The sequence below is a fragment of the Eubalaena glacialis genome, chromosome 19, assembly GCF_028564815.1.
Source record: "Eubalaena glacialis isolate mEubGla1 chromosome 19, mEubGla1.1.hap2.+ XY, whole genome shotgun sequence".
Taxonomy (NCBI): Eukaryota; Metazoa; Chordata; class Mammalia; order Artiodactyla; family Balaenidae; genus Eubalaena; species Eubalaena glacialis.
In genome coordinates this window covers 38,840,705-38,861,522 of record NC_083734.1, presented here as the reverse complement: position 1 = coordinate 38,861,522, position 20,818 = coordinate 38,840,705, and the positions used below count along the sequence as shown (strand labels likewise).

The following is a 20,818-nucleotide window of genomic DNA, read 5'->3' as shown; positions in this document are numbered from 1 at the left end:
TGCCCATGGCCACTCTTCTCCCTCCCTCACACCCAGGCTTGGCCAGGAACAGAGAGGGCTATAGGCTGGGACTGTACTCAGGGCAGCTGTGCCAAACACGGTTCAATTGCTTTACCCATTCCAGCTCACAACAGCCCTCTGACAGGTAAAGATCACCCCCCCCCCATTTTACAGATGGGGAAATTGAGACACAAAGATGTTCAATAACTTGCTGAAAGTCTACAATTAGGAAGTGGCAGAGCAAGGACTTGAATCCAGGCAACTTGGCTCCAGAATCCGTGCTCTCAACTGCTGCTCTCCACAGCCTCCCCCAGGAAGAAAGAGAAACCAGCCCTCTCCCCCTGCCCGTGAGCCCCAGCCAGATGGCAATAGCCCTACACGGACCCGGAGCCCCCGCTGCCAGAGCTGCTCCTGCAGGAACCATGTGAGCAGGTGGGGGAAGGACTGCCATCCAGGCCCAGAGGGCTGAGGGGACCAGAACGAGATCACATGGCAACCAATACTCAAACCCAACTCTCTCTAAACGCACCCTAGCTGGGAAATGGCCTTGCTCTGACCCCAAGGAGGGGGAGCCCAGTCTCCCTGGGGCTGCGCAGGCCATCCTTCCCCAGGTGGGGCCACCCCTCAAGTCGTGAAGGGGATCGGATCAAGGAAGCCTGGGGTCAGGAAAAAGCAGGTACCGGGTTAGGAGCCAGAAGACCCTGGCTTTTCCTGTGACGCTCAGTGCCCCTCACTGTGCCCCCGGAGCTAAGCCAGGTCTCCGAAGACTGTTCTAGAGAAGATAACACACCATATTGGGACAGCTGGGAGGAGGGGTGTGCCAACACCAACATGCTGCCCTCCTCCTCTGCTGTCCTCACCCTTCCTGCCCACCCTCTCCTCCAGCCAGGAGGACCTGGGCTGCTGGAGTGAGAACGGTGCAGCAGATTGTCCCCCTGTTGTCACTTCCTCTCCCAGGCTGGCAGAGTGAAGGCTGTGATCATGCCTCAGCACACCGTCCAGTGAGGCCCATCAGGGATGACCCCCCAGGGAGAGTTTGGTGTGCAGGACACCTTTGAGCAGATATGCCTCAAAGTAAGGCCCTCCTGTCTCTAGGGAGCCTCCAGGCCAGCTGGACAGGACACACAGCCCCTGCCCTCACAAGTCTTCGACCTGATGGGGAATGACAGCTCCTATGTCCAGTCTCTAGTTAGTCTGGGGGCACATCCACGTTTCCTGCTGTGACAGTCCCCAAGTTAGCAGTTACATAGCACTCCAGACTCAACCTGAGTCAGAGGTAGAAGCAGGCTCTTTCAAGAGGGCCGTGGATGCTGGGGGATAACAGAGGAAGCAAGGTGGAGTGGGGAGTTGAGGCTGGATGCAGGAAGAGAGGAAGGGGATGGGAAGGCGGGAGCCAAAAGGCCTGGGTACCGCGGAACATGTTCAACTACAGTGCTCCCGGCTTCAGCTTCGGAAGGAGAAATTTTGGGGTGTGGAGTGGTGGGGCCTCACGGCTCCTACCTTTTCCCCTTGAGTTTTTTCTTCTTCTTGGGGTTTCTTGCTTCAATTCTAGCCACTGACATCATGCTGACCACAATAGAACATGTCCTTTAAGGCTATGGCTCAAGTGCGGACTGAACCTCTTCCCCCGATGATCTGGCCCCATGGAGACCAGCTGGAACTTTCAGAGGCTTTATTAAACAATATTTGTTAAATGAATAAGTACTAAGGGAGAACTGAAGGGTATTAGTGTATTATGTCCCCAAGACTTAAAAACAGCCCAGCTCATGGAGTCTAGGTTTCTGAGTCTGCCCTGCCAAACCTTGGCAGGCTCTGGCCTGGCCTGGGCTACTGCCTTCTGCCTTCACAGGGAGAAGTCAATTGAGGGCCAGGAGCACGTTGGGGGAAGGGTGCTCCTTACTAGACCCCAAGAAACCACATGGTTCCTCTGCAGCCCCCTAAGTCACCCCCTTTCATCTCCCTCCCCGGATGGATAACACCTTGAGTTCACAGGGGCATTGCTTTTCCTTGGTGGAAACAGAGGTACCCCTGTTTCTTAAGCCAGGCCAATTAGGAGGAATCAGAACTGTACCTGCTCGACCTAGACTGTCCCGGGCAGGGCCAGCGTCTTGAGGGACTCAGACCTGAGCTTATACAGTCTGTGCTGGTCTCAGTGTAAGCACAAAACCAACACTGACAGCTTCAGGTTCAAGTGGCTGGTACTTTGCTCCCAAGGGCCTCACTCCCCGCTTGGCAGTCAACCAACCAAGCCAGAAGCACGGGCCACACAGGCTGCTGCATACAGTTTGTGCCCACCCTGGTGGGAGAAACGCCCTACAGCCCCTGGTTCCCAGAGTGATGGAAGGGCAGCCCCTACTCTGCCCTGTTAACGATCCCCCTCCCGTTACAGGCCCCCTTCTGCACTGGACTTCCAAAGCTGTGTTGCTGCAGGTAATTAAAGGGTTTTAATTAAATTAGGATCCCATCTGGCTGGGATCAGTCAGGCCCTTAACAACGATTGTGTGTCACCAGCATCAGAATGTGGATGGGGACTCAGATGTGTGGGGGCTGAATTTGGGGACTGGAGGCCTTTCAGACAGGGCTAGAGGATCCTTCTCAGCTTCTCGGGAGCCCCCTGCAGTGCAGCAGCAACTTCTCGCACCTCACAAATGGCGGCTGTGCGCCTCAGCGCTGGAGAGGGGGCAGAGAACCAGAGCTTTCCCAAGTTCCTTCTTGCCCATGAGTCGATAAAACCTCTCTGAAGTGCGGCAAGATATGTGAGCATTTTCTCATTTCTACAGATGAGGAAACTGAGGCCCACAGAAGTGAAGTGTTCAACCACATCCACTAAATCAAGTGGAGCTAGACTAAACTGCTAGAAATGGAGACCCAATAAGATAGAAATTTGATAGAAGTAAGACAGAAATTTGATTTTTCTCTCACATAAAAGTCTGAAGGTAGGAGCCTAGGACTGGTATGATATTTCTATTCCACAAAATTTTCAGGGACCAGGACTTCTTCCAGCTCATTGCCACTTCTAGGGTATGGCTCTTATCCCTCGTGGTTTAAGATGGCGGGTAGAGCTCCAGTAATCACATACATATTCCAGGCAACAGGACAGAGGATAGAACAAAGAAGACGGGGCAAAGGGTGTATACCAACTTCTTAAGATTTCTGGAAGTTGCCAAATAACTGGTTTACTGGCTAGATCTTAGTCACGTGGCCACATCTAGGTGCAAGGGAGGCAAAGAAATGAAGTATTTTTTTCAGGCAGCCAAGTGCCCAACTGAAAATGGAGAATTCCATTACTATGGAGATAGGGGAAATGGATATTAGTGGTCTCTGCCACACTTATTATGGGAACCCAGGTCGCCTACCTCCAGCCTGGGGCCTTTTTACCTCTCCACACCAGGAGCAAGGCTGAAGTTAACACAAACCCCCATCTCCAGAAGCAAAGAAGAGGAGTAACATTTGTCGAGCAACTCATTTAATTTTCCCAGCAATGCTCCAAGGTAGGTAGTAGATCCCTAGTTTTTCACATAAGGAAGCTCTGGAAGATTATGTCATTTGTCCAGGGCACCCGACTAATAAATTACAGACTCAGAATTGGGATCCAGGTATATCTTTCTGCAACTCTCATGTTGTCAGTTCATTGGTTCAGGAGGTGCTAGCTTGTCCCTTGGGACCATCTAGCCAGGCGGGAGACTGGGAGACTTTGAACTAGGCAGCTTAGCTTGGATGGTTTTCAGGTCAGCCTTTGAGCTTGGCAGGCCAACAGGAAACAGGGGCTCTTGTGGAACCAGAACCCAGCGTCCAGCTGCTGAGTGCCATGTCTCCTCTGGCATTTGTGCCCTGGTGATGGCAGCAGCTGCCACTCCAGGACTTTGGTATAATTGGCAGATGCTGTCCCCAACCAACCTTGCCTCTGCCTAGCAGGGCTGGTGGTGCCTCTCCCCGCCTGTCACCCCAGCCCCTGGTTCTCCTGGCAGTACCAGAGGACTCAGAACCTTCGGAAGTAACATTTCTCTCTCCTACTCCCAGCCATGACATTGGATCACATCCCAGCCCAGGGCAACTGGTTCATTGTGTCTCCCACAACCCCCTACACATACCCACTCAATAATCCAGCACCCTGGTCACTCCACGACCTTCAGCTGCCTCCACCCCATACATGCCCTTCACCCAGCTTCCCTACCCACCTACCACCTCGTGCATCTCTGAGCAGTGGGCCTCGCCACACAAGTCTGCCACATGCAAGGTCACCAGCATTCCTGCCAAGGATGGGAAAGTGGGTGACTCAGTTCCTGCTTGCTCATCCCTGGGAAGGGGGTAAGGAGGGAGGGAGGAGGGACCCAGGCACCCATTTGCTTTTGCCTTAAACTTCATCAAGAGGAAGACTCAGCATTGCTGCCAGCTGACCTAACATGTATTCCCTCTTATTAGCTTCACAGACCACTGGGAATATTCACTCCATTAGAGATGGGGATGCTGAGGCCCAGGTGGGAATCCTTGCCCAGATGTGCGCAAGGCTGAGGGCAGAGACCACCTCCAGGTGTTCCAATGCTCAGAAAAGAATAAGCTTTCCCCACTGCATCCAAATTGCAGTTCTTGCCCTCAGAGAGACTAGCGCCTGATGAGGGAGGCACAGATTCTAGCTTCAGAGGCTCTTCGATCTGACGTGGCAGGTACAAACCCTGGCCCCAGGGGCTCCCCAGTCTGGTGGGGAGATACAGGCCATGTCCCCAAAGAGCCCCCAGTCTGGTAGGCTTGTCCCAGAGGCTCCACTCGAACAGAGGAGCCAAGGCCCCTGCCCTGGGCCAGCTCCCCAGCCAAGTTGAGCAGATGGGGGAGCAGGGCCACGGGACCAGCAGGCCAGCCACTGAAGGGCAGTGGGAAGGGGCAAAGGTTGGGGGTGAGGATAGGAACCTAGAGCTTCTCCCTGGGACAGGAGACAGGTTTGTTCCTGAGGAATCTGCTCTCTGTGTTTTGAATGGCAAGAGTGGGAGGTCCAAGCACTGGGTGGGGACTGGGGGTCTATCTGCCCAGGAGATGCCCTAGTCATCGCTCACCAAGGGGGAAGAGGTTGGCGCCTTCATAGCCAGATGCTTAGATGGACCCCTTCCCTCTGTGGGGACTAGGGGGGAACAGGAAGTATCTGGTGATGGCGAGACTAGTAGGGCGCAAAGTCTATTCCAAAAGAATTATGATTCGGGAGGAAATCTGTTAGCAAGGTCCTAACGGAGAGGAGCTGCCCGGGTTACTGGGGAAGGCGGAAAAGGAGGGAGAGGCTGCAGAGTGCACGCAGGCAAAATGAAGTTACTGAAATGAACCCACCCCACCCTGTGCAGGAAGAACTGTGTGCCAGGCAGGCCAGCCCTCCAGCTGTCGGCAGCATCTGGCTCTCTACAGGAGGAGAGGAGCCGGGGGGGTGGGTCAGAGGGCCCCCTGCCCCGCTGACAGTTCAGCCAGGCGGGACAGAGGAGGGGCCCAGCGCAGCCACGGGACTGTGGGAGGTGCTCGTGGTCGGTCTCCAGTGTGTGTCCACAGGTGGGAGCCCAGCAAGCCCAAGACCCCCATGGCAGGGCCCGAGCCCTGTCCCTAGGGTGGGAAGGGAGAGGGTGGCGTGAAGGAGCTGGGGAGTCTCAAACCTCTGCTCAGGAGAGACATCCCCGGAAGCACAGTGTGGTGGCTGGGCGGGGAAGAGGCTGGGATAGGAGTGTGGGCTCAAGTCACTCACCCTTTCTGGGTCACTTCCTACAAAGGGGATGACAGCAAGGTGGCTTCTGAGACCCCACTCAGCTCTGCTCTGCGGTGTGAGGGCGATAGTCCGTGCTGAGCGCTGCTGGGCAGGGGAGACAGGCTGCGGGTGGCCAGAGCACACTACCCTCATGCTAGGACTCTCCTCACTCTGGCTACCTGGCCAAAAGGGACCCAGGGGGCCCACACACCGCCCTCCCAAGAGAGCAGATCTCGAATGGCCTCCAGACAGGGCACTGTGATCTTGGTAGTGGGGGCCCAGCCTTCCCCACATGGAGCTCGAATGGAGTTAGCCCAGCTAACTCCCAGATGAGGTGCCCCGGGCAGCCATCCATTCTGAGGCCCTCCTATGGGCTGGGGCAGGGGGATGGCTGCTTTCAAGCCCCTTCTGTCCCTACCCCACCCTGGCCTGTTTCTCCCCGAGCATGTCATCAGACTGAACACCCAATACCCCTGATTCTCTGAAGGGACCCTTCCCAGGAGACTTCTGCAGGAGGAGCCGCTGGAAATCACAGCGAGGAGAAGCATCAGAGGTGTCTCCTCGTCCCAGGAAGCCAGAGCCAGAAAGGAACTCAGAGGACATCTGAGCGGCCCTCAAAGTGTGGTCCCTGGGCTGGGACCACCAGTGTCTACCTGGGCACTCATTACTCGTTAGAAAGGCAAATTCTTAGGCCCCACTCCAGACCTACTGAATTAGAAACTCTGGGGTAGAACCCAGAAATCTGGGTTTTAACAACCCTCTTGGTGATTCAGAAGCCCACTCACATTTGAGAGCCTCTGGGCTGGGCAAGCTCCTCATTTTATAGAAAAAAATGAAAAGAGAACCAGAGAGGACAATGGACTTGCCCAAGGCCACAGAGCAAAATACTGACAGAGTGTTGGGACCCCAGTGGGCCCATCAGATGGATATCCAGGAAGGTGACAGGGAACACCTTATGCGGCCCATCCTACCTACTAGCTCTTCCTCCCCAGCTACTTCGCAGATGCCACCCTCACCCCCTACCAGCCCCGGCACAACACCGGCCCAGCTTTCGTGGCTGGAAAGGGGGTGGAGAGGGAAGCCCTGGAGCATCAGCTCCAGCAGCTGTTGGAGCCCTGCAGCTCTGGACTCCAGAAAATGTCCTGTTGCCATCTGAGAAACTCTGGCCAGACCACGGGGTGCCTGTGGCCCTCCCCCCCACTCCCATACCCCTCCCCAATCACTCAGAGTCCAATGCCCAGGAAAGTTTTATTCCTTGATCTGAGAACGAGAGTCTGCACACAGAAGACAACAAACTGATGATTTCACAAAACCTCCCCCCTCCCCACCCCCACAGACAGACACTACGGGACAGGTCCAGCACACCCGCCACAGTGTGGCCTCACCCTGCCCCGAGCTGCTGATGGTCCCATGGGCCACAAGGGACGCAGCATCTCTGTCCTGGCAAGACCTGGGCTGATGGGCAAGGCTGGCTATGGAAGGCTCACTCGCTGGATAAGGTCGTTCCCCGAGGAGCCAGCAAGGAGTGGGATGGAGGAGGAGCACGTGGCCCACGGGTGGGCTTCCACATGTGGTCTTGGTGCTGGGAGAATTACGATCGCCCCCTGTCTCAGCTTAAGGACGAGGGTCCCCTTCAGCACAAGGGTGGGGGTGGGGAGCAATGGCAAGAGCAGGAATTTTGGAAAGGGGGGGCCTGGCTGGGGGCAGATGGTCTCTTTGTCAAGACATCAAAGACTCCAAAGGTCACCACTTCAGCCTCAAGCCACAGTCCAGGATGAGGGCTCAGGTCTGCCCACTGGGTGGGGCTGGAGAGTTCCCGGTGCTGGCTCCCAGGAAGCCCCAGCTCCGCCATCCTTCAGTGCCCACTTGCTGTCCACACCGATGAAATAACCCTCTCCTCGTTGTGTTCTTTCTCAGGATGGCAGGGAGGGAGCCAAGGTTTTAGGCTCCTCTCAATGACTTTATTGGTCTGCTTGCTCCAGGGGCCTCCTGGACCCAGCATCTTTCTATTGCTCAGTGGGGAAGCCCTGGGAGGCCGCCCAGAGGACCCACTCCTCGGCCAGAGCTCCTGTGTCCTGGTTGCTCCACAGCCTCAGGTTGGGGCCAGCACCTGCGACCCCTTCCCCGCCACCTGAGGCTTGGCCCTGGCGCCACTCGGCCTCTCCTCCTCTCCACCCCCGCGCTCCCCACCTGAGGCCCCTTCCTCTCCCTGCCCAGTATCTAGACAGATGGCTTCCTGTGTGGGCAGGCCCGTCCTTCCATTCCTGGCCTGGCCTCTGTGGCCTGCCCAGGGTCACCCGGAGGGGTAGTAGGGAGTATCGCTGTGGTAGTTGTAATCCGGGCACACCTTCTGGACCAGCCTATAGTCTGTGCTGTAGAAGGCGATGTAGACGCAGACGACTTTGAAGGGCTGGGAGCAACTCCAGGTGGCTGAGCTCTGAGCGTGGTCTCGGGAGCAGGTCTTGGCTGGGTCGTGGGTGCAGAGCGAGATCCGGCGGCCCCGTTCCACCTTCTCCCACTCCATCCGGCAGTTGAAGACTTTGGAGGCCTTGGCTTCAATGAAGATCTGCTGCTCCTGGTGGAACTCTACAGCTTTACTGGGGGGCACGAGGCTGATGGAGATGTTGCCCTGGCCTGTGGCATTGTGTCGGAAGTGGACGCTGAAGGTCCCATTGCCGTGGTCCACGATCTTCCCTGTGACGAGCAGGTTCAGGGCTACCGTCTTGATGTTGGAGTAGAAGTCACCCCAGCCAAAGATTTTCTTCACTTTGGCCGACGGTGGGGGGCTGTGGTTCGGGCGACTGGGGGGCTGCCCGAGGACCCCCCATGCCTCCCCAGGTGGAGCCAGCAGCCCTAGGAGAGTAGAGCTGGCCATGGGACGGGACTTAGGTGACATGTGGCCCCGCTTTCGAGGCATCCGGGTCCGGGGCTGGCTCTCAGGGTCATCATGCTCAGGGTCCTCTGAGCCAGGGGGACCATCATCCTGGCCACAGATGACCTGTGGAGGGAGTTGGGAGGAGAATGAGCACCCTGGGTCCCCAGAAGACCCAGGAATTCTGGTTCACTGCTCCCCACCACCGGCATCATCTCTCTGCCCTCCCTTCCACTCTGACTTGGGGCTGAGGGGCCCCTGCACATTGCCCACCTACTCTGGGGGTTGGGTGTGCACTCTGGCCTGTGTCGTGGTTCCCTCTCATGTTCTGACACTCAGGTCACCCCTAGCTCCTCTCCCCCCTGTCCTGCCTCTGGTCACTATTCAAAGTCTTGGAAGGATGGTGGAGAATTCTCTCCAGTAGACCACGGCAGCAGAGGTACATGGCCCCAACTCCTAGGGAGCCCCGAGTCTGATGGGGGACGCCCAGCTCCTGATCTTGGGAGAGCCCTCATCTGATGGAAGAAGCTGTGCTGACAGAGCACCCCTTTCTTATAGGAGAGATAGAGTCCCCCCCCTCGGTGAAATTCCCAGGCTGATGGGGGAGGTACAGTCTCTGCCCTCAAAGAGCCCCAAGTCAGATAGGAGAGCTCCATCTCTATGCTGAGAGAGCCCCTAGTTTGACATGGGGGTACAGCCCTTGCCTCTTGGGACTTCCTAGTCTGTTGGATGAGACACCATCCCTATCCTGGGATAGTTTCTACCCTCAGAGGCAAAGAGAACCAACAGATGATGGAAAATAAAACAGAACCCCGTGAAATTCTCTCTCAAGTACAAATGCAGTTTAGGTTTTGGCAGGAGGATTTGAGGGAGACCTGGGGTGAGTTCCATACCCAGGAGGGCCAAACTCTCCTCAGGGGACCACTGATGATAACATGCCAGGACATTACTTATACTAGGAGGTAGGAGTTCTTATTATTCCCACTTCACAGATGGGGACACCAGACTCACAGGTTACATCACTACAAGGCTAAGTCACACAGAGTCAGCCCTCCCAAGCCACTGCACTCCCGGGCTCACAAACCAGATGGGTCCTTCTATTGGGATTTTATCCAAGCCCCATCCCCACACGGGATCTCCTGTAAAGCTCTGCGGAGGCTTGGCTGGCCTCTGCTGCATCAGCTCTATTGACAGGCAACATCCGGGGAGGCTTCCTGAAGAAGCTGTGGGGAAGGCCAGCAGGACAGCCTGGCAAGCTCAAACACAGGACAGCTCAGGAGGGCATCAGGGAGTGAACCAGGTTTCCTGAGGACAGCTGCCTGGTGCGGGTCTGCTCAGCTTTTGAAGAGAGTACTCACCCTATGTGTCTCGTTATGAGCACCAGGGGCACCAGCTCATAGCTGGGCAGCATCTGGATTTGCTGGCGACCCTGGGATGAGGATGTGGGATGCCTGAGGTCTGGAGGGCTCCAAAGGGGTTTGTGGTCTCTGTTCTGGCCCTGGCCATGCCTGGGGTCGTGTGCGGTGGCCCTGCCTGCCAGGACCCGAGGGTGGGGCAGAGGGACAGCAGGAGGGGAGGCTCTGGGGGCTGGGCTCCAGGCGGCAGACCTGTGTGTACTCGGCCTCCGGGGGTCACAGCTGAATGGCTGGAGGATGGGGAGAAGGGCCCCGGGTGGGGATGTGACAAGGGAAGGCTTCTTCCACACAGTGGCAAAGGTGATTATTGTTTTGAGGAGAAGGGCAGACCCAGATGTGGGGCTGAGGCTTCTCCAAGACAGGATTGGTGGGTCGGAGGGGAGCTGAGCCCTGGGCTGGGGGCTGGGGTTGATTCCCCGCGTCCTGGGCCGCCGGGAAGGAGCGAGCGAGCGCTCGGGGAGCGGGCTCTGGGCGCTCCGCTCAGCTGCCGCGAGAGCCCGGGGCGGGAGCCGCCTGCCCAGGTCCTGTGGGGCTCGGGCTGCGCGCAGCCGGGAGAGGAGAGGAAAACAACAGGCGGGGAGGGAGGGAGCGGGAGGGAAGGCTGCAGCGAGGGACGCGGGGGCCGCCCCGCGCCTGTACTGGCTCGTACGCTGGGGGACCCAGAGCGCGGGGCCCGCCGGGGCCCTCCGGGGCCCCTAGGTCAGGGAAGAGCCCACAGCCCCTGCCCTGGCAGGTCATCAGCTCCACAACCATCCCCCACCACCCTTCCGCACGGCCCGGGGCCCGGGAAGGGGTCGAGTAACCCTTGGCGACGGCTGCGGGCATTTTCCCTCGTGCCCGTCGCACCTCCCGCCACCAGAGGCCGAGTGGGTGGGCCAGCCCAGCACCCTCTCCCCGCCCCTATTAACCCTTTCTGTCCAGTCTCTGGCCTCGGACCCGCCCTCTCCTCCAGCCTCCAGGCTTCCGCTTCATCCCCGGGATGCTGAGGGGAAGGGAGAAAGTTTTCGGGCTTGGAAGCTTCCCGCGCTCTCCCCCAATCCTCCCGGCCCCCGCCCCTCCGCGCCGCTCCCCGCGGACCACTCACCAGATAGAGGCTGCCCTGCACTAGGAACACGAAGCAGCAGCGAGTCAGTTGCATCTTCCTCCTTTGCCCTCGTGCCCCTTGCTCTCGTCTTTCCCCCTCAGGGTACCAGGCCCTTCCTCACCCCTGCTCTTTCAGGCGCGCCGTCCCATGCTCCAGTCCCAGGCCACTCGCGGCCCTCCGCTCTGCCAGCAGCCCAGGACCGACCCCGCCCCCTTCGGTCCAGCTGTGCAGCCGCCGCCCCCCTCCCCTGGTCCAGCTGCGCGCGGCACGGCCCCCTCTCGAGGTCCCAGATGGGCGCCCCGAGCGCCTCGAAGGGCCCCAGCTGCGCGGTGGCTCCGCCGCTCCAGATATGCCCCCTCGGTTCCAGCGGCCGCCGCTCTCGCCCAGATGTGTTGGGGACCCGCGCGCGCGCTCGTCCCTGTACTAATTCCCCAGACCAGACGGCCCCTCCCGCCCCGTCGCGGCGCGCCCCCTGGCGGACGCCCCTCGCCGCGCCGAGACCCGCCGCCGCTACCCGCGCAGCGCCCCGCCAGACTGGAGCACTTCTGGCGCCCAGGCGGCTCCCGCTTCCTCGTCCCTCCCACCGGCGGCGGCGGCGGCGGCGGCGGCGGCGGCAGGTACTGTGAGCCCAGCCGGTACCTCCAGAGTTAACTCCTCCCCTGCCGGCCCGCAACCCAGGGACCTAGGACGCAAGGGGCAGGATGTGGGGCCGGAGTAACTCGGCGAGGAAGGGAGAGGGTGGTGGCCTCTGGAATAGGGACACTACTTTTTCCACCCCTCGGGCAGGGCGTCTGTCCCCGGTCGCGAGCATTGGGGATCTGCTGCCCTGCCCTGAATCCCAAGAGACCTGGAATTTGGAAAGGTCATTTCCCCCAAACTCATTACGAGAGCCAGAAAAGAACGTCTTCCTTACTGTAGCCTATCCCCACAGCCCAAAGTCCACTTCTCTCCGCAAGAGTTGCTTTTGTGCTGAGGGAAGTTCTTCTAGGTGTCTAGCCTGTACTCCTTCTGTTCAGGAGTCAGTTCCTTTCCTCTTCTACTTTACTCAGAGGGGCAGGGATAACCCTCCCCGCCTCCCCCGAATACCTCTCAGTCCAGTCGCTGTGACACGGGAAACTTTTGGCTGGAGCCCTGGGCTGAAAAGGCCACTAGGGTCCAGACTGGATTCTGGGGCTGGGGTCAGGGGTAAGCCTCCCGAGAAGCTGGGGAGCCAGGTGGGCAAGGCCTCCCTGGAGCCTGTACCTCCATTCTTCACTACTGCCCTCCCTGTGATCCAGGGAGCCACAGGCTGGGATGTGGGGCTCCTATGCCAGCAGGGTCTCTATCTCCGGTCTCTGCAAACCTCCCAGGTGAGAAGGAAGAAAATGACCCTCATCTGAGATTCCCAAAGGTGGGGCCCATCCCCCATCACCCCACATCTCTTGTGGTTTCTTCCTGGAATTGCAGGGCCCCTTTAGTCCTTAGAAAAATCAAAGGTCAGATTCTAGCATCCAGCACCCCTCAGAGGCTGTGAGGGTGAGGAGGTACCCCAGCATTTGGAGCAGCCCCAGCCTGGGCTGGGCCCATGGGGCAGGATGGGTGGGCACTCTGCTTTGGCCCTCGAGGCCCAGCTTGGTCTCTGGCTGCAGCCCCCAGCACACACCCAGCCTCCTCCCCCACCATCTGCCAGGCGGGTGCGCGGGGAATGCAGATGAATCTTAATATCAGCCTGGGCCAAGTGCGATGAGGGAGACAGATTCTGCAGAACGCAGACAGCATCACAGAGCCCCCTGCATTCCCCAGGCACCCTGGGCAGTATGGGATGCAGCAGCCCTTCCCTGGTGGTGGTGGTGGGGGGGTGTGCATGTCTAGTCAAAGACCCCCCTCCCCCACCCAAAGCCTGGGGAGGGAGGAACAGATGAATCCTTGTCTGGCCTCTGAGCCTCTGGTCCGGCTGGGAGGAAGAAGCTGTCGGCCTGAGCGTGGACAGCTGGTTCCGGCCCTCAGCTAGGCAGATGTGTAGCTGGGCCCACTCCTTGTCCATCTCCAGGAGGTCCTATCCCCAGGAGAGCAGTGTGACCCAGCAGAAAGAGCACAGGTTTTCAGGCCAGACAGCCCTGGATTCTACTCCAAGCCTGGCTATGTGACCTTGGGCAAGTTGCTTTGGTTCTCTGATGCCAGTTTCTTGATCTGTTGTTGCAAGAACTAAATGAGACCGAATGTGCAAACAAAGCAGAGGCACAATGGCTGGCAGGCAGTCATGGCGTTCAATAAAGGGAAGCTCTTGCTTTTCTATTACCCACACATTTGCTCTGGCTGCGCCTCCTGCCAGGCTTGCCCTCACTGCCCTATTGGCTCTTCCTGGCTGTCACTTCCTTCAAGTTTCCCCTCTGCATTCATCCATCAACCACTGGCCAAGCCTGTCCTCTGTGCCAGGCACCAGGCCAGGGGCTGGGATACAGAGACGAATGGGACACCATCCCTGCCCTCAAGGATCTCACTGCGTAGTGCGGAACCGAGACATGAAAATCAATGATTATAACTCAGTGTGGTGAGTAGAATAACAGATCCCTCTACCAGGCAGTATGGATACACCAAGGACCATGCGGGGTGGGGTGGGGGGTGGCGGGGGCGGTGGGGGGATCGGAGAGGGATGCCTTCCTGGAGGAGGTGATGCCGAAGGACTGAATGAATGGTCAAAGGTCTGGAGGCTAGAACAGGAAGCAGTTTGCTGTTACTGGAGCTCAGAGGGGAGGGGAGGAAGTTGGAGCAGCAAGCTGGGACCAGCTGATGGAAGGTCTTTCCTGCAGGTCAAGGGGGTTAGGACCTTGAAAATCGTTTGAAGGGTTTTAAGGGGGCTGGTGATTATAGTCAGATTTGCATTTTAGAAAGCTTTTGGAAAATTCACTGGAAAGAGGAAAGACTTGAGGAAAGGAACCAGTTAGGGGATAAATGCAATGGTCTGGGGTGAGAGAGAGGGGTAGACTGAAAACATCTTTAGGAGGCAAATCAGGATTGAGTTGTTGCTGAAATGAGGAAGGAAGGGAGACAGAGAGTCAAGTATGATACCCAAGTTTCTGGCTTGGGCAATAGGCAGGATGCTCGCTGAGGTGGACACTACATGCAGGGGGATGTGTTGGGGGTAGAAGGTGGCTTCTGGGGAAGTGGGGAGGTATCAGTCATGTCAAGTCTGGGTGCTGTTGGCCAACCAAGGGCAGAAGAAAGTCTAGCCGGGGGTACTGGAGGTGTGGATGTGCAAGAGGAACAAGGGGCTTGGATGGAGGACCCCTGGGCACCCTGGCATTTAAGGGGTGGGCAGAGGAAGAGCAGCCCCCAAAGGATCCCAGGCAGGAGCCGGCAGCCAGGGGCAAGGAGGGCGTGTGGGCTGATCCTGGAAGCAGCAGAAGCACTGGGGCCCTCACACTTGCGAGTGCCAAGCAGAGGTTATTGTACACATGCAGGTGCTAGGGCCCCACCCCAGGGGCAGCAGATGGGAGCTCAGAACCAGGCATTTTTGCCCCTTTCCCAGGTAATGCCGATGGAGGTGGTCTCTGGACTTCACTCTGATAAACTGGTGTATGGGGAGTGTCAGCATAGAGGAGACAAGCAGCAGCTCAAAGGAGCAGAGCAGCCTGGCAAGGTAGAGACAAAAAAGTGACCACAGGGTTTGGCCGAGATTCCTCCGGCAACTCTACCCAACCTTGGTCCTTCCACCTGCTCCCAGGGTGGGGAGACAGACGGCAGATTCAGTGAACTCTGTGCGCAGCTGTGCTGGAGGTAACCCCAGGTGTGTCTGCCGTTCAGGCTCACCTCTCCTCTTATCCCCAGCCCCCTCCCCACCACACCCTGCACACAGCAGATGCCCAACGAGAGGGGAAGAGCTCAGCCTGCTAGTCCCGCCCCATGGCCCCCAGCCTCCTTGGCACCCACTTGCACCCTGGATGTGGGTTGGCTGGGCATTTGCTTAGCACCTCTGATGCTTTCACCTGCCTCAGTCTCACCTTTGGAAGAATCCTGTCTATATGCCTCCCCTCCTCCCGACCACCCCAGTGCTGCAGGAAAGAAAACAACAGAGGGGTGCCTGATCAGTGCTTATTGAATAAATAGGAAATGGGGCTCCTGATGGTTTGAAAGGCAGAGAATGGATGCCCTTGAGCCACTTGGAGCAGAGGTGCCGGGGAGAGGTGGGAGTAGATCATTATGGCTATCAATCTCTCATGTTTACCTGGAAAATTGCAATTTTTAAGTGTTATGATAGAATGCTACATAGAGGGAACCAGGGGAGCCCAGAGGGAAACCCTAATTCTAATGAGCGGGCCAAGGACGAATCCCAGAGAAATTGGTCTTGTGATATGTGGATCAGCTCAGGTGGGAGGGGAAGGAAAGAACCTTCCAGGCAGAGGAAGCATCTCATGCAAAGGCCAGAGATGAAAGAAAGGCTGGGAATGGGGTTCTGATGAGGACAAGATGAAAGACTCATTTGTTCCACAAATAGTTATCGGGTGTCTACTTTTATGTCGGGCCCTGGGCTGGGTGTGAGGGTACAGCTGTGATTGAGAGATGGCAGTCCTTATTCGCGTGGAGAATTTGGGCTCTGGGAGAGACAGAGATGAAATAGCTAAGCATACAAAAACACAAGCTCTGAGATGTTGGAAGGTGGTATGAAGGAAGAAGATCAGCAAGTTCTGAGTAAGAGAGAAACTAAGTAGGGGTCCCACTTTACCTGGAAGTGGTCAGGGAAACCTCTGTGAGATGTGACGTTTCAGCTGGGATCAGAAGGGTGAGGAGGCGTCACCAGCCATCGAGCTGGGGAGGGGCCTTCCAGGCAGAGGGAACAGCGCATGCTAAGACTCAGAGACTGGGAAGAGTTTGGTGCTTTGGAGGAGCTGAAGGCAGTAAGGATCGTGAAGGAGCGGGGAGTGAGACAGAGAGCCAGAGAGATGGGCGGGGGCTGGACTGCTCAGGGCTTTATGGGTCTAGTGAAAGGTTTGGGGCTTCATCCCGTGATTAAGGTGTTTGTTTTGTATTACAAGTTTTTAATTTACAAGTTTTAAACAAGGGGCAGACTTGCACTTTAGAACGATCACTAGAAAGATCACTCTGAGGGCAGACGATTTAAGAGAGTGGGTGACACTGGAAGCTGGGAGGTGATGATGTCCTGGGTTAGGGCAGAACCCCTGGGGATGGGAAGGAGGGGATGGCCTTGAAAGACATTTAAGGAGTGGAATGGAGAGGAGTTAGGCTCTAGGACTGGGGTTGAGCAGTCAAAGATGCCCCCAGCTTTCTGGCCCGGGGGACACAGGACGGGTGCAGGTTTGTGGGAGGATGCAGAGCCCCACCCTGGACAGGTGGCGTTAGGTGCTTCAGGTGCTCAGGTGCAGCGAAGAGCTGGGTGCAGAGTGGAGTTCCCACTGAAGGGACCAGACTGGGAGGTGTGTGAGCCTCGAGAGTTGTCAGAGGTGAGAGTGGGAGGAGCTCGCAAAGGACAGAGCACAGCAAGGGTGCAGAATGGGGCTGCCAGGGCCGGTCATGTAGGGAAGAGTGATGGAAGAGAGGGGGGATGGGGCAGGGGAGGGACAGGGGAGCCAGGAAGCAGGTGGGAACCCCCTGGCCTCAGAAGCCTGAGGGAAGCTACTCACATCCCACACTGTGCCTGCCTCCTGCCCCCGGCTTTGAGGGGTCATTTTGTCTATGCCCCTGCCTCTCACAGGCCTCTCCAGCCAGGAGGGCCCTCCTTCTGGCTGTAAAGGCTCCCACGTGTGCTCTTGTTGAGAGGAAAGGATAAGGACGTGGGGTCCAGCACTCCTGGATTAGGGTCTGGCTCTGAGATCGGCTGTGTGGGTGATCTTGGGAGAACCTCTTGTCTTCCTTGGGCCTCAGCTGCCCTGTCTGTAAAGGGGGATCACACTGCCCCTCTCCTGGGGTGAGGACTTGGTGAGGGTGAGAACATCTGGCTCTCTACTGGGCACATGTACACCTTGGTCCTTTATCTGCATCGAGCTGGTGGAAAGTGCTTTGTAAACAGTGAAGCACTTGAACAAAAGGAGTCTGGCCCTGCCCTTTCCAGCTACTTGTCCGTATCTTCGGAGGTGGGAAGCAAGGGGGAGAAACAGGGCCTGAACTGCACCGCTAGACTGCAGGGCACCTGGCAGGGGCCCCGCACCTGGCACCAGGTCATCTGTTCTCCACCTGTCGGCTGGACACAGGTCGCCGTGGTCAAAGCCAACTCCTGGAGGGATGATAGGGAGACCGCGCGGGCGTGTCGTGTCAGACGTGAGTGGGGTCAGCGCGCCGCCTGGTGGGCACTTGGGACGCTGCCTGCGGGCGCTTTGCACCGCGAGGAAGGCGAGGCCTCACCTGCCCGCCGCGCTGCCCCCTCTCGCTTGCCAGTGCCCGGCGCCCAGGCGTTTGATGACAACGCCTTAAGACAACGAAGGGCCTGTGCTGCTCAGAGACGTCGTTGCGCGATCGAGCTCTGGAGCCAGATCCCCTGGGTCCCAATCCTGCATTTGCCACTGTGTCTTGGGCAAATGACTACACCTCACTGTGCCCGGTTTCTTCATAGGGATAATAACAGTATCCACGTATAAACTTGTTGGGAACAGCGTCTGGCATATAGTTAGTGCTCAATAAATGCCGCCTATTCTTATATACGCATTCAGTTATTCATTCAACCACAGGCTTTCACGTCGCTGTTGGACCAGGAGCTTGCAGGGAGGCAGCTCTGGAGCAAAAATAGCCTCGACTGAGACAGGGATGGGGGTCGTACCCCCTCGGGCACGGGAAGGGAGCCTCGAGTTCTTTATTTGTGAAAGGGTCAGTACAACATCTGTAGTGAGAAATTCCCGCTTCCTTTTCACGGAAGGGGCGCAGGGTGGGCGTAGAGGCCACGCTCACCTGCACCCTGGCCCTCGGGTTTGCCTCCACTCGGGCCCGAATTCAGGGGCGCGCGCCCCTCTGGACCCCCGACGGACACTGGGTCCAGAGCGCCCAGTGGCAGCCTCCTCCGGAGGTCGAGGCGTCCACCCCTCAGGGTCCCCTCCCCTCCCCCCTATAGGGCTGGCGGGGCGCATCACCCCCTCGCCCTCCGACGGTCGCCCGGGCGTCCAGACGGCCTGCCTGCGCCTTCCATTTCCAGGCCGATGGTGACGCCTGGCGGCGGAAGGAAGGACAACCGGAACCTCCACTCAAGGAACTCCCATCTAAACTCTTGGGCACCGCTGGGTGGGGGCGGGGGGTGGGGGGTGGGATGAGGAGCAGACAGTGTCAGGGGGATCCAGGAGGTTGAAGGGCTTCCCAGAGCAGCACTGACCTGAGCTTCTGTTGGGGAGATGCAATCAAGACCTTCCGATTCCAAATCTGATCAAAGATGGGGCAGGGGGAGTCAAAGGGCGCTGAGGAGGGGGGCAGGGTTGGGGTGGTAGCCAGATGAGACCCCAGAGAGTTCAGGATGAAGACTTCCCTAGTATTCTCCCTCCACCCCATTTGGGGTCATCACTGTTCCCCTTTGGTGCCATAGCCCTTCCCACATTTCAATATAGGGCAGAACATGGGGGGAATGAGCCTGGGAGTGGCCACAGGCTGAAAGGGACTCAGTCAGGCAACTCCCGGAAGAGTCAGCTGCAGCCATGAAGAGGCAGCAGGAAGGACGCCACTGGGGGTGCTTTTCTGACCCCTGTTCTGCCCTGGACCACCACGGCTGCCCACACCTGCCTCATGCAGACTCAGCACTGGCTTGCTCTGCAGCCTTTCAGGCTTGGGGGTCGGGGACTGACCTCAGCCCAAAGGCAAAACCTACTCACTCCTGAACGCCAGGCCCAAAGTCAGCCAACTCTGGACATGGGATTCCACAGACTCTGCCAACTCCAAGTATACAAAATCATACTCTTCACATCCTGAACCGCAGTCCTGTGGCCCCCTGTGTTCCTCCCTCCTTGAAGGGCCCCACCATCCACCTCATTAGAATCTTGGTGCCAGCCTTGCCCCCTGTCTCTCTTCCCAATGTCTGATTGCATCTCCTCCAACCCACTGGAGGCTTCAGGACTCCATCATTGCTCACTGGGACCACAGCAGCCCGGAATGGTCTCTCCCAGTCATTCCTTACCTACCCCACGCCAAAGGGAGATTAATTTCCAAGATGCAAATTAGATGATCTCCTTCTCCTATTTCAAATCCTTGGAAGGCTTCCCGCAGCCCCAAACTAGACAATGCATATTTGAGAACATTCATGAAATGGTACCAAAATCCTCTCATTTAATCACACAACCTAATGAGGTAGCTTCTATTATTACCACATTTTACAGATGAGAAAACTGAGGCTTCAGGAGATAAGGTGGCTTCCCCGAGGATCCATAGCTAATACTCTTCAGAGCTGGGATTTGGACCCAGGCGGCCTGGCTTGCTGAACCCATGCTTTTACTCACCACACCAGTGTGTCCTAAAGTGAAGTATTTGTTGTGTTGGCTGGGAGATTCCTTTTAAAAAAATAGTACAGATGAACAATTTTAATTTTCATAGAAATATGTTTCCTTTTAAGGCTTTTGTTCTATTTTCTTTTATTTATAGCAAGGGATACTGGCTTCCCATTTATGGAGGTGATACAAAGTGACCCTTTAAAATTAATTTATTTTAGGGAAAAAGAGTAGCTAACTGAAAGCAAAGTACTAAGTATATGACAGCCTGGGCGGAATGTGGAGATGGGAAATGAGCGTCGGTGCACTCGCTGCCACACTGTGCTTCTCAAGAGAAATGGCAGACTCTGCAGTACACTTGCATGTGCTCTGGCCCCACTTGTTACGGACCAGGGTTCTTGACCTCCTTAATCAATAGAAACTGACCAGAGGCCAAACAAGAAATTGAGGCAAGGCTTTATTGGGGCCCCTGCTGCAGCAGGGGGGAGTGAGAACAAGCAACAGATTTCCCTGCTCACTCGCTCTCCGAAGGGAAGGCAAGCTGGTTCCTTATATGTGTCCAGGGGTCATGCCTGAGGAGGGGCTTAGGGGGTTTGCTTACCCCTTCGGCGGTGTTGTGTGCAGGGGGCATGCGCAGGACCCTGCTTCTGCTCTCGGCTCTTCAGAAGTGGCAATTGGGATTTTTGGTCTTTTTGTATCTTTTTGTCCATAATTTGCCCCAACTGTACATGCACGCAGTTATTTTTAGTCCCTTGTAGTTTCTTTGTATTTTGTCCAGGTGCAAGCATTGCAGCAAAGGGTCCCAGGTTCCAGGTCCCAGCCTGTCTCACGCTTATCTCTCCAGCCTGCCCCTTGCTTTCTCTTCTCTACCGGCAATCCTTTCCTGGGGCCTCTGAACCACTTGCAGCTCCCCAAACACACCAGGCTTTGCCTTGCCTCGGTGCCTTTGTACACACAGTTCTTGCCACCTGGCGGCCCCTTCCTCCGTGGCTGTCTGGTGAACACCTGCTCTCCATTGGACCATTCACCAACCTCAGGCATCACTCCCTTCTTGAAGCTTTTCTGAATGGAATTGACACCTCTCCCACCATTGTTCCCCCAGAGTCACCTGTCCTCACTTTGTTCTCTGTTCTCTCCCCAGACTGTGAATTCCTAGAAGTCAGGTACAGTCTTCTTTGGTCCAATGCCTGACACTCAGGAGAAGCTCAATAAATGTGTATGCAATTTGAATGAATGAATTCCATGGGAAGTCAGGTGGGGATAAGGCTGATTCCAGCTGGGAGGAATGGGGCGGGGGATTACAGCCTTTAAGGAGAAGGTGGGTATGGGCTCTTGAGCTGG

General features: G+C 57.0%; 1 protein-coding gene across 2 annotated transcripts; it reads right to left on the bottom strand.

The window, feature by feature from the left end:
- Positions 1-6,969: 6,969 nt before the first annotated feature.
- NXPH3 (neurexophilin 3) lies at positions 6,970-11,562 on the bottom strand. 2 transcript variants are annotated; one of them, XM_061175387.1, is made up of 2 exons: positions 11,088-11,562; positions 6,970-8,714 (listed from the first exon to the last, which is right to left on the bottom strand). In XM_061175387.1, the coding sequence occupies exons 1-2, from the start codon at positions 11,139-11,141 to the stop codon at positions 8,010-8,012; spliced, it is 759 nt and encodes a 252-aa protein (XP_061031370.1). In that variant the 5' UTR covers positions 11,142-11,562; the 3' UTR covers positions 6,970-8,009. The 2 variants fall into 2 exon arrangements, with proteins under 2 accessions (XP_061031370.1, XP_061031371.1); XM_061175388.1 differs by lacking the exon at positions 11,088-11,562 and adding an exon at positions 9,947-10,023.
- Between the last annotated feature and the right edge of the window lie 9,256 nt (positions 11,563-20,818).

Coding starts and splice junctions, on each gene's coding strand:
- NXPH3 (XM_061175387.1), bottom strand. CDS start 11,141: ATGCAACTGACTCGCTGCTGCTTCGTGTTCCTAGTGCAGGGCAGCCTC. Junction 8,715..11,087: donor TGCAGGGCAGCCTCTATCTG/GTGAGTGGTCCG, acceptor CTCCCTCCACAG/GTCATCTGTGGCCAGGATGA.